General features: G+C 40.7%; 1 protein-coding gene across 2 annotated transcripts in view; it reads right to left on the bottom strand.

The window, feature by feature from the left end:
* The window catches only part of tmc6b (transmembrane channel-like 6b), a 90,417-nt gene that overhangs the window by 65,579 nt on the left and 11,305 nt on the right, over nt 1-13,533 (bottom strand). For both annotated transcript variants that reach the window (XM_076277752.1, XM_076277753.1), the window contains exon 4: nt 2,272-2,400. In XM_076277752.1, the coding sequence (XP_076133867.1) occupies nt 2,272-2,400 (129 nt within the window). The remainder of the gene's footprint in view (nt 1-2,271; nt 2,401-13,533) is intronic.

Genomic DNA, 13,533 nt, shown 5'->3' with positions numbered 1-13,533 from the left:
GCATATCAGATGAAAGAGGGGGCACAGGGCTATCCATTGGTACCATGTTTATCGATCCTTCTGGCTTATAAAACCAGACGAAGTGACTGCAAAATAATAACGTCATGTACACAAACCAATGCTGCACACTCATTACTCTCGTTTGAATTACTCGCGGACCCGTGATCGCATAGATATGCCACGCATGTCAGATGAAAGAGGAGACTCAGAGCTATCATTTGATACCAAGTACATCCTTCTGGGTTATAAAACAGACGAAGTGACAGCAAAATAATAACTTCATATAGCTGGACTTAACCCACGTTTTTGTCTGTTCTTGTGGCAAAGCATGTTTATAATCAAATGCTATCATGTGTTTCTCTATGGCAAAGCATGTTCATATTCCGGTTTTGAGATCCTAGCAAATTCCTGCATGGCATCCAATTCAAGGCTCACATTGCATCCCAATTTGTTCAACAAATAAACACCTTTTTTGCCTTTACTTTGTTCATGGCAATGCAGTAAAGAGTTGAGAATTATTATGACTGCATACACACAGGCACGCAGGCTAACACGCAACCTCGGGTCAAGTCAGGTCAGATCAGTTCGTGTCACAGATATGGAGCGCAGAAAGGTCATTTTTCATCACTAAATAAAAAATGGCATTTATTTCCGTAAATCACACAGCAAATATTTCTGTAAATTGCTCAGCCCCAGAGTATCCCTCCAACATGGCAATTATATTGCCCGATTCAGGACAGTCTGCCCTACACACACATGAAATGCATGTAGAGCTGTGAGCTTGCTGTGGTGAGATACATGTCGAAATATAAGAATTTTTATAATACACTTTTTATATTTTAATTCTTTAAAAATCAAAATAAAATCAATGCTAGTATTAATACATGAAATGATGGCATATCTGAATAGCCTAAACTCTCCTGAAAAAAACAATATATAATATATGTGTGTGGCACTTACAATGACCAGAATAAATCCTTATGAATAAAGGTAGTGAAAATGCCCTAAAAACAGCTTAGGGTTCTAAGGGTTAATATCTCAACAACACTTTGATGTATGAAGCCTAAACTTGGTACAGGGACTTGATACCTGATTGTGAGGACGTGCAAGGAAAGTTGCGTCATTTGGCCTCTAGGGGCGCTGTAATAAAGAAAGTGAGCTCATATCTCAGCAACGCTTTAACGTACTAAAGACAAACTTGGTACAGGGACTTAGCACTTGATTGTGAGAACGCACAAGGATATTGGTGTAATTTGGCCTCTAGGGGTACTGTGATAAAGTAAATGAGCTTATATGTCAGCCATTCTTTATCCAATTACCATGCAAGTTACTGTGACTGCTTGCTCATGCCATGGCAACGCCATTCCTGCTACTACTGCTAGGCCCCCACATTGCTGCTTGCAGCTATATTTATCATCATCATTATTATTATTATTATTATTTATAAGTTAAAGCAACACCAAAGAACTTTTCCTCTGTCGCATGCACTATTTGTTTATCCAGCACCGGCTTTGCAAATAACAATGTCCACAGACAAGGTAGAATATGTTGCATGATTTTATGAAAGTACGATGTATTGCGACATCAGATGCAAGGCAAATTTGTAGTTTCTCATGTCTCATTCCATCGAACTACAGATCCGCTACCCACTTTCCACTTTCCTCAATGAAGACAGAGTTTGGCTTTTATTTATAGTGCACCAACTGCTTGGAATGAGATTCAAAGATCATTGAAACTTACTGTATTTATGTCAATCAATGAATTTAAGTCATATCTCAACAAAACATTCCAAACTGTCTGCACCTATTCTTAACTTTTAATTTTGTTTTATTGTTGTGTGTGTGTTTGTGTGTGTGTGTGTGTGTGTGTGTGTGTGTGTGTGTGAGTGTGTGTGTGTTGTGACTGTTGTTTATGTACTTATTCTTACTTTGTCTGTCTCTATTATGTGCACTGTTTGCTGATACCTTGGCCAGGGCTCACTTGTAAATGAGATACCTATCTCAATGTGATTTTCTTCCATGGTTAAATAAAGGTATAATCATATTTTTTTTTTAAAAATAACAATTCAGTGCATCCTATGCTAAAAATCACCTGTCTTAAGTATTTAGAGCAGCAATTCAAACAGTTCCATTCCAGCCTGTGGTCATTTCCTGATCCCACCCCAATATCTCTCTCCCACTTACTTGCTTTCTCTCTCCACTGCACTATTGACATCAAAACGTTGAATCAACAACAAAATAAAACATGCAGATAAAGACAAAGGACACTGACCAATTGTGCGGCTCGGCATCGAGGACAGAATTCTTAGAGTTGCAGAGGACCAGTGTTCAATATGTGGATCTCCTTGTTGGTGGCATTCTTCCTGTCGCATCACTGGGTTTACCAAGTAGCCTACATCATCTGAGAACAAGAGCAGTACAGCTTATTCCATATCTATTCAACACAAAAATATTGGATTTGACACCATGTTCTCAGACTTTTGCTCATTCAGTCGCCATTGGTGTCGAAGCCATTTGAACTAAGGAATTTTAACATTGACCCCACTTATGAGAATGTTTTATTCCTGTTTTAACCCTCTGTTTTATCTGCTGGTTTGGTTCTCTATCCATAAAAAACAAAAAAACGACTAGAGAGTACCTTCAGGACATCTAGCAGGGTTGCAGGCATCAACTTTCCCACTCTCTCCCACATCTACACCAACAAAGTGACAAAGGCCCAATCCATTGCAGTTGATCCTAGCCATCCCTTGTCCTGCCAGTTCAAGCTACTTCCCTCAGGCCGTAGGTACTCCATGCCCAGATGCAGGTCCAGTAGACTCAGAATTTTTTTTATCCCGACTTCCATTTCCATTTTAAACAATTTGCTAAGACTGTTGTAAATGTCAAAAATTTAGATAGTTCTACCGCACACTGTTTTGACGTTTACTTGATTTTATTCAGAGCGAACTGTTGTAAATGTATTTATATATTTATTTTTGTGTACTGTGGGTATTTCATGTTTTGCTGTATTGTTGTGTCTTGTCCTTATGTCTGTCTGCTGGCTGTACAAACAATTTCCCCTCAGGGACAATAAAGTTACCTTGAATAAAGTTACCTTGAACTGATATGGAATGACCCGTGCACAAACACAAACACAAACAGTGTTGCACTGGGTGACAACAGAAGGTGCCGTAACAAAACTGCTGATGCTCCACTGGAAATATATGAGCTGGCTAAAAAGCTTTCTGTGGCATATAATCCATTAGGTGAAGCAGATTGTTTCACTACCATAAATATCATTTTTCATTACATGTACTGTAAATCTTGATAGCGTAAATTAACTCTTATGGCAGATAAGTCCCACCTGTGAAGCAGTGACTGATAGGGTACAATTTTGCATATTCTTCATTTCAATATGATTGCCACAACACTCTGGCTTATCAGCACCTTTAATCAGCCATCATCAGACTGAAGAAAGCTTAATAAACAGAATTATAAATACGCATAGAAAGTTTAAAGGATCACACCAACATTTTGGGAAATTAGCTTATACGGAAATTAGCTTATACGGTGTCTACCCCAGTTAGAAACGATAATATGCATACCCTCCTTGTCTCTGTGCGTGCAGTAACCCACCATTAGCCTAGCTTAGCATAGTTTATGGAGATAGTCAGAACCAACTAGACTATAGCTCCCAACATTTTCTTATTTACATGTTATGACTTGTATAGTTTGGCAATTCCATGCAAAGGTCATCCTTACCATGGAAAAAAAAAAGTTGTGCACACTAGGGCTGGGCGATATGGACCAAAACTGATATCCCGATATTTTGGGGCTGATTGGCGATATACGATATCGATACGATATTGATATTTCAAACAGAAAGAGCGAAGTGCTTCATATATTCACTCAACACAACAATTATGACAACACAGCCAGTTTTAATTATATTAATTTCAGACTGCTCTAACAGAGCTGTGCAAAAAAGTGTAAACAATAACATAGGCCTACAATAGGCATAGGCTACAGTTGCTCTGATAAAGCTGCGCAAATAACAAAAGACCAAAAGTTGACCCTGACTGACAACGCAGGCCTACATTGTACTGCAATTTGCAATAGGCTATTTTGGGCACAACAATATTGAAAAAACCTGCAGTTTTGTCACACAATGCAGTTTTTTTTACCTGTAAGGGTTTGATAGGGCCTAGATGACAAGCAAATGTAGACTATGATGGCCTAGACATGTTGCTATCAACAACAAAAAAAGTTTTAAAAAATTAGGCTACTTAAACAACGTAACTGAGTCACTCATCAAGAGTGTGATAGACGCTACCGTCGTTTTGTATGCGTTCATTTTTGCATGTTCCGGTTCGTAAGAAAAATCCCTATGCACGATTGAATGGGGTTTCAGGAATCATAAAAAATGATGCCCTAACTGCTCGCGAGTTGCGTGCATATCCTCTTAATAAAATCAGCGTTTAGGTTGACTCCCTGAGGACTTTAGATCTGCTACTGTCACTAAACGCAAGCATTCATCAGTGTATTTAAATTAGCTAGGTGTACCAAAAATGACATTTTACCGTGAGTCGAAGAGCTGTAGCTGCTAAACAGTGTTGTAACTTAAATGTGCGTGTACAAAACCGCTTGGAGCTCCAGTGGAATTTTGATTTCACAACGAGAATTCTCGGTCTAGCCGTTGATGTGCCGACGGAATAGGCATCAGCACCAACCTCTGATCAAGGTAAACAAAATCTGACTCAGTGTCCGTCATGTTTGAAAGTTTGTAGTGCTGTGAGGGAGAACGCACACGCAAGGGGCGCAGTTGAGCAGAGCTGCGGCTATCTGAATGGTCTGAACACAGAAGAGCAAGTGGCTTTGATAAAATGGCCCATTATTTGACATAATACCGGTATTACGATATTGTCTCAACTACATATTGTTTTCAAAAATATATCGGTCGTAGTCGTAATACCGATATATCGCCCAGCCCTAGTGCACACGCAAATAGAACTGTTGTTAAAATCTTCATTTAGGTCTATATTTTATTGTTTGTAACTGATCTGATTGAATTTGATGAGAATTACACTCTACACTCTGAGAATTACATCATAAATATGGTGTGCAACCATACAGAAACAATATTTTTCACATGGTAATATTATTTAAAAAGTGGATAAATGGACTCAAGGTTCAAACAAATTGTATCATTTGACAAATTCCAGATTGACAAGGGAATGCAATGTGTATGCTCAGCTTGCCTTTAAGAGCACAGCTCCTTACATTTGTAAGGCTCTTGTTTTTAAGTCAGCAAATTCCATGGCCATGTTACATCCATAACGTTTTATAGGAAAAGTGTATGCTACTCATACAGTGTTGATGCGACAATGTCCAAAGTGTCTGTGCAAAGTTGATTTATATCAATGTAAAGTATGATGAACAAATTGTGCCCCTTTCTTACTTTTAAAACCTTTAATGGTGCGTCATGGATGTGACGTTATGGATGTTATATAATGTGAATTTACAAGACTTTATTTTACCTCGAAGCCGATAAAAATCTCTGTTAGTGTTTACAATTGACATTTCAAAGATTATTAGGCTGATCAAAACCACAAGGAGGCCTCGCCTAAGCATTAGCAAAACAAAACATAATATAGCCTAGCCATAGCCTATTTTCGAGTGGCCTATAACGAAAATCTGAGCGATTATCTTCCCGTAATTGTCATACTATTGTTTTTGTAATTTGTTGTTAACTGGATTATGGTGTTAGCTGGTGAAGATGGCTGACTTTGCAGCTGGAGTTAACATAGCAACCTCCTTCTGTTGCAGATCTGTTCAGCCTGCCGTTCACGTCTGCTTATAGCTAGTTACAATGGCCCCACATTTTTGAGATACCCCTACCGGAGGTAGAACTAAACCTAACAATGTTTTTCCTCATCTCTAAGGTCTCCCATATATGGAATGGATTCTTGGCTAAAAATATTTTACTGCTAAGATTGTTAAATTAACAGATATTGTTATACACCACAAAACCAAAAAAGGACTAAAATATAGCCTGTCCGTATGGGAGTTATGGCATATAAACTAGTGCAGATCAATCACACAAGCTCTGAGAACTTTGAAACTTGGCATGTGTATAGTCAGGAAGTTGCTTTACCTACTGGAAAAGACTGGATGTGAATATCTTGATGTATGGAATGAATAGAGACATGTAAACATACACCTAAAATAAGCTGACATGCAAAAAATGAATATCTATGCAGAATGTTTTCATTTACTTTAGCTGCTTTACCAGGGATTATCATAGAAACACATATGAATGCTTGTTGGAAAGGTGGGGTTGTACTGAATCAACAATACAACAACAATACCAAATATGTACATATAGTATGACAAGTTAGGGGGTTCTGTCACTCAATGTATGAGGTGTCCAAAATGAAACACTGGCAAAATACAGTCTCAAGTCCAAATCACATTATCAGTGGTGAGAAGAATGTTGACAAATTCATTGTTACTGCAAGGTAAGTGCTGCTCTATATTTACATTTAATAATGATACATTTCATATGAAACACAGATCCAATTGAATCAGGTTAAAATTGGAATGGAACACCTTTATTAAAATATTTACATTCACTTGCATTTTGTTTTGGTCAAGTCATTACTGAATAATGGAAAATAATATTGTTAGCTTTTGTCTGTCCAGACCAGCAGTGGACACAGTGGCCTACACTGCTTACTTCACGCCTAAGTAGCTAAACAGTTAGTTGTAGAAACTACTTTCCCTAGCTAAGAAAGTACTTAGCCCTCTGACCAATGTTACATGTGTAATTCAACTTAATTTGCCTTTCAATGAAAATTCTGAAATTTTTCCTTTTCACCAGTCTCTTGAATTGTAGAGAATGTCTTACAGACATTGGATCCAAAGCTTGTGGGAAACATTTTGAAAAGGGCAAGAAAAAAGATCCCTATGTATGTCCAAAACCCCACAGTAGAAGGCCTCCAACGCATACTTACCCTTGCTCAGCAGAGAGAGAGATGGAGATGTCCATAATACTCTGGCTCTATATACAGATGATATTTCCTCCAAAATCAAAGTTTCATATCATGTATCATGTATAGCGAACTACTGCAGTAAGACAAAAATCAGTGAGCAGCAGCAAGTTGCAAATGTTGAGAGTGAGAGCACATCTGCACCAAGAAGGCCGAGTAGGGCTGATACAACATAATTTCCAATACAGAGAGATTGTTTCATCTGTGGGAAGGCCAGCTCTAAACCAGAACCTCTGACAGCAATTTCAACTGGAACAGTCGCAAGTACCAGAGACAAGGTCCTTCGGGCAGCTTCTGAAAGGCTTGATGAAGATGTACATCTTCAAATTCTTTCATGCCCAGATCTCTTTGCATGATACCAAATACCATAAAATGCCTTGCACACTACATCTCTAAATGAAACATAGCAAGCCATAGAAAAGAATAAAGAAGCAGACCAATGTCTATAACAAAGCCTTTATTAAGCTCACTGAAGACATTGATAAAACAGTATTGTCCAAAGGTAGGAAAGTGAGGACTCTCAACTCTTTGACTGATAGCTATGAGAACATACTAAAGACCATTGCTAAGCATGAAGGTGTGTCAACACAAGAAATATAGATCAAGGACAGTGGTGTCTACATCCCAACTGTTCTCACTTGAGTTGCTGAACATGGAATTGTTGATGCAGCCATCGACAACTTTTACCAAAATGAAGACACCCTGTGGGTTCGGGCTAACCGACCCAGAAGGGAAAAAAGGCGGGGGAAGTGGTTAAGCACTGCTCTCCCATGCCCACATCCACGGTGCCCTTAAGCAAGGCACCTAACCCCTCACTGCTCCCCGAGCACCACTGTAATAAGGCAGCTCACTGCTCCAGATTAGTGTGTGCTTCACCTCATTGTGTTCACTGTGTGCTGTGTGTTCACTAATTCACGGATGGGATAAATGCAGAGACCAAATTCCTTGTATACGCAAGTATACTTGGCCTATAATTTACATTGCCCCTGTACCCGTCGAATTGGCTGTCAGAGGTTCTGATCTAGAGCTGGCCTTCCCACAAATGAAACAATCTCTCAGTATTTGAAATGATGTTGTATCAGCCCTACTCAGCCTTCTTGGTGCAGATGTGCTCTCACTCTCAACATTTCCAACTTGCTGCTGCTCACTGATTTTTGTCTTACTGCAGTAGTTCCCTCTACATGATATGAAACTTTGATTTTGGAGGAAATATCATCTGTATATGGAGCCAGAGTTTTATGGACATCACCATCTCTCTCTCTGCTGAGCAAGGGTAAGTATGCGTTGGAGGCCTTCTACTGTAGGGTTTTGGACATAGGGATCTTTTTTCTTGCCCTTTTCAAAAGGTTTCCCACAAATGATACAAATCTTTGGATCCAATGCCTGTAAGACATTCTCCATAATTCAAAAGACTAGTGAAAAAAAAATGATATACATTGCAGAATTTTCATTGAAATGCAAATCAAGTTGAATTACACGTGCAACATTGGTCAGAGGGCTAAGTACTTTCTTAGCTAGGGAAAGTAGTTTCTACAACTAACTGTTTAGCTACTTAGGCGTGAAGTAAGCAGTGTAGGCCACTGTGTCCACTGCTGGTCTGGACAGACAAAAGCTAACAATATTATTTTCCATTATTCAGTAATGACTTGACCAAAACAAAATTCAAGTGAATATAAATATTGTAGCGTCGGCGCAAAAAGACAGTGTCAGCGTTCTCCCGCGCTGGGCATCCTGGGATACGAGAGCGAACATTTGGGGGGTTTATGTCGTTATTCTCTTAAGTTATAAGTGTAAAGTTAGTGTCTTTAGTGTAACATGTTCCCCTTTTAGTTCTCCCTCGTGTGTGACCCTTTTTGTGTGGGGGGCTGCGTCCTCCCCTGTATGTGGAGTGTTTGTGTGTACTTGACCTGCTCCGTGTGTATTGTGTTCTGTGTCTGTGTCCCTGCTCTCGTTCTCAGCAAATAAACCTTTTGATTGGACAACTGTGTGTGTCACTATCAAATCGTTACATTGGTGTCAGAAGCGAACTCACGACGGTGGGGCAGCTTCGACGGAAAGGCCCTCTGAACTTTAAAAACGTTTGGGTGCGGGTGAGAGGCACCGTGCTGTGTGGGCGCCCGTTCTAGTTGGCCTGTTGGCCGGCGCCTTTTGAAAAAAGTTTGTGTGTGGAGTTCGATAGCATGGCCATCTTGGGGGTCGTGCCTTCGCTGAGGCCGCGAGGGAGTGGAACGGGCCGGGAGCAGAGCAGGACGGCTCTGCGAGATGGCAACACGAGGAGGGACGCCGAAGACGGTAACTGCAGCGGGAGAGCTCAGCGCGGTCCGGTTGCTGCGGAGTCGGTGCCTGTCTGTCCTGGTCGGTTACTCGACGGAGCGGAGTGGCGTTGGTGCAGCTTCATCTGACCCCCCTCGAACCCCGGTGCTTGGTACAGTGTCGACGGTTGAAAAGGCCACCTAGGGCCCCGCCAGGAGAGGAGGAGTGCCGCGGTGACACGCCGCGGAAAGTGCAGCCTGAGGGCGGCTGCTGAGAGGGAGCTGGTGACGAGCGGGTCGGCCACGTGGCTGCTAGCACGCCCGTACTGGATTGCTAGCAGCGTGGCGCCCCGTTGAGTGAGCTCCTGCGGCGTGCACCCCACGTGATTTGGCGGTACTGTCGCACTGGACTGAGTGGCGGGCGACGCGCACCGACGTTAGCATGTGGCTACCTTGTGGTCGTTGCCGAGGACGGCAATGGCTTGTTGGGGGAGCTATGTAGCGTCGGCGCAGAAAGACAGTGTAAGCGTTCTCCCGCGCAGGGCATCCTGGGATACGAGAGCGAACATTTGGGGGGTTTATGTCGTTATTCTCGTAAGTTATAAGTGTAAAGTGTCTTTAGTGTAACATGTTCCCCTTTTAGTTCTCCCTCGTGTGTGACCCTTTTTGTGTGGGGGGCTGCGTCCTCCCCTGTATGTGTAGTGTGTGTGCGTGCTTGACCTGCTCCGTATGCATTGTGTTCTGTGTCTGTGTCCCTGCTCTCGTTCTCAGCAAATAAACCTTTTTATTGGACAAATGTGTGTGTCCCTATCAAATCGTTACAATATTTTAATAAAGGTGTTCCATTCCAATGTTAACCTGATTCAGTTGGATCTGTGTTTCATATGAATTGTTTAATACTGGGACATATGAAATGTATCATTATTAAATGTAAATATAGAGCAGCACTTACCTTGCAGTAACAATAAATTTGTCAACATTCTTCTCACCACTGATAATGTGATTTGGACTTGAGACTGTATTTTGCCAGTGTTCCGTTTTCTTTCATTTTGGACACCTCATACATTGAGTGACAGAACACCCTGATTCGTCATACTATATTTACATATTTGGTATTGTTGGATTCAGAACAACCCCACCTTTCCAACAAGCCATCATATGTGTTTCTATGATAATCCCTGGTAAAGCAGCTACAAAGTAAATGAAAACATTCTGCACAGATATTCATTTTTTGCATGTCCGCTTATTTTAGGTGTATGTTTACATGTCTCTATTCATTCCATACATCAAGATATTCACATCCAGTCTTTTCTAGTAGGTAAAGCAACTTCCTGACTATGAACATGCCAAGTTTCAAAGCTCTCAGAGCTTGTGTGATTGATCTGCACTAATTTATATGCCTTAACTCCAATACGGACAGGCTATATTTTAGTCCTTTTTTGGTTTGGGGGTGTATAACAATATCTGTTAATTTAACAATCTTAGCAGTAAAATATTTTTAGCCAAGAATCCATTTCATATATGGGAGACCTTAGAGATGAGGAAAAACATTGTGGGGTTTAGTTCTACCTCCGGTAGGGGTATCTCAAAAACTAAAGCCCTTTCTGACCATTTGTCACTAGCCTATTAACACAGTTTAATTTTAAAAGTGTCGCTCCCATATTGACAAAGGTACAACACGATATGCCAGCATTTGAAGTGTCAGATCCTCTGTAGCTAATACCCACAGAGTAACATGAATAACGGCAGCAATAAATTAGATGTACCGCATAGCGGTACAAAATATGACCGCCTCTCAGTCCTGCATATTCTATTCGCAAAAATAAATCACGCTTGTCAATGTGTCTCCATCTCTTACTCCTGCAACTCATGTGCATGTAAATGAGTGTGTGCATGTGTGAGTTTGCTTTTGTTTATAAGTAATAAGTGCATGCATGTACTGTATGTGCAAATCACAAATGAATGGGTATGGGCTAGGTTGATGCGGGCTCTTGAGACTAACATACCATAAATATTTTGCCATCTTGGGTGCAACGGTTCAGGTAGGGCTAGTCATTTAATCTAGCGCGGTGGGGGAGTGGCTAGTACCAAGTTTCATGTTCCCTGGTGTTTCAGTAACCCGTGAATCACTGACCAAAATTTATGACGGTAAAAAAAATATATATTTTTTAATTTTTTATATTTTAAATTACTTGTTGTCCTGATTCTTTCTGTGGATCTTAGTGGTCACTGAGGAAGCAATAATTTCATCGCTAGTTTTTCATTATTACTATTTCAATTGTTTAACATCAAAATGTACTACTTAATTATGTGTTTTATGTAGTTTGTGGAGGACTGGTTCAGACACGTCACATCCATAACACCAGTTTCTTACTTTTACCCTTTGCATCCCGGTGAACCAATCTAATCGGCGTATTTGATATAGGCGGGCCAGAGGCGAGCTAAACTGATGACGACGGCGCTGCAACGTTGGAGGTCATTAAACATTGGTCATAGTGTTATCCAATCAGTGTTGGGAACGTTACTTTAAAAAAGTAATTAGTTATAGTTACTCACTACTTGTTCCAAAAAGTAACTGAGTTAGTAACTGAATTACTCTATGATAAGAGTAACTCGTTACCAGGGAAAGTAACTATTTGCGTTACTGTTAAAAAAAAAGTTGCTATATGTCAAAGAATTTGGATTTTTTGAGCAGTTTTGAAAAGCCAGTTGAAATTAGTAGAACAGACAGGTGTTTGTAGGCTACATAACTTTCGATATTTATTAGATAGATAGATAGATAGATAGATAGATAGATAGATAGATACTTTATTAATCCCCAAGGGGAAATTGTACATCGACAGACCTACGGTTGACTTCAGCCTGTGTCATAGGTTTTTGTTGTGAGGCAGAAATATCTAGCTTTTGCTGCTTGGAGGACATTGCTCCGAGTCCTTCTTTGCTAGTGGATGGCGAGCTATCATCTCTGGTGAAGGGGGGCTATCGGTGTTTTTGGCCACTAGCGTGTGTGAGATGCCTCATTAAATTAGAGTTGCTTACAACGGATGTTAACAAAGTCTTCGCTCCTGGACATAATGTACACATTACATGCACGTTCTTGCCTTTGACCACAATGAATTTGAAGTAGTGCTTATATCTCCACCTTGAAAATGCCAACTTTTCATCGGATTGCTCCTGACCTCTGCTGTTTCATCGAATCTCTACTTTTATTTAGCTGTTGCATGTGTGTGGCGCGTGTGCTGGCAAGTGTGTAAAAACACTGGCTCTGATTGGCTATCATGAAACATGACTGTGCCTTAGCCAATCCTAATCGCTTACGTCGTTATTAACCCACCTCCTCACTAGCTGTGAGCCAGGGGTGCGTTCGGATTACACAGTTTATTCAATCAATGCAAAGTAAGTAACGCACCGCATTTAACGTCCAGTAACGTTAACGGCGTTGTAACGTTGTAAAAAGTAATTAATTCGATTACTCCGTTATTGACAAATTAACGCCGTTAGTAACGCCGTTATACTTAAACGCCGTTACTCCCAACACTGTATCCAATTGCGTCGAAGTCCGGAATCATTCAGAGTAAACAGTGTTAGGTGGAATAATTTCATTATTGCACGGTTCTGGATGATCAGTCAGATGGCAGCGCCACTGTCAGCTGAACGAAAGCTTACACACTAGTCAAGTACACAGTTGTTAAAACTTCCAGCTGAAATAGCCTAGTGTGAACTGAGAGTTGCCTCCTAATGGAGTGAGTGTAGCCTATATTTTCTTAGCTGCTATCAGAGTGATAGGCTAGCCTACATCTACCGCTCCTTTGCTACATGAACAAATATTATCAGATGAGTGACAGAAGCACCGGGCATTTGACCAGCAGGCCCATATGATAAACACGCTGCTCTGGTTCCTCTGGTAGCCTGCGGTAGGGCCTAGATGACGTGAAAAAAAACGAGTCGCCAAAAAGCATCCCTGCATCCCCCGCCCAAAAAAACTCTTCGGATCTGCACGATTCATATAAGTCGCCCAAAGGAACGTGAAGGAGGCACCGAAAAGCGCGCTGTTTGCATCCCTGGTAATATTAACTGAGGCGAAAATGTTGTTGGCGTCGCTGATAGGCTGTCAACCACGGAACTCTACACAATTTACTTTTACGCCATTGCTATCAACTCCGACTGACTCAGGTCCTGTTAGCACGTATATATTTTTTAATTAGGTAAGATGAAGTTAAAACATGACACAAATATTAAGCAAAAAATGTAAAC

This window comes from Alosa pseudoharengus, unplaced genomic scaffold, assembly GCF_046254945.1.
Source record: "Alosa pseudoharengus isolate Yale_2024_CS ecotype anadromous, Long Island Sound unplaced genomic scaffold, YU_APseudo_1.1 YU_APseudo_1.1_scf_11, whole genome shotgun sequence".
In the NCBI taxonomy this organism is placed as follows: Eukaryota; Metazoa; Chordata; class Actinopteri; order Clupeiformes; family Clupeidae; genus Alosa; species Alosa pseudoharengus.
This window is presented reverse-complemented; position numbering and strand designations above follow the sequence as displayed.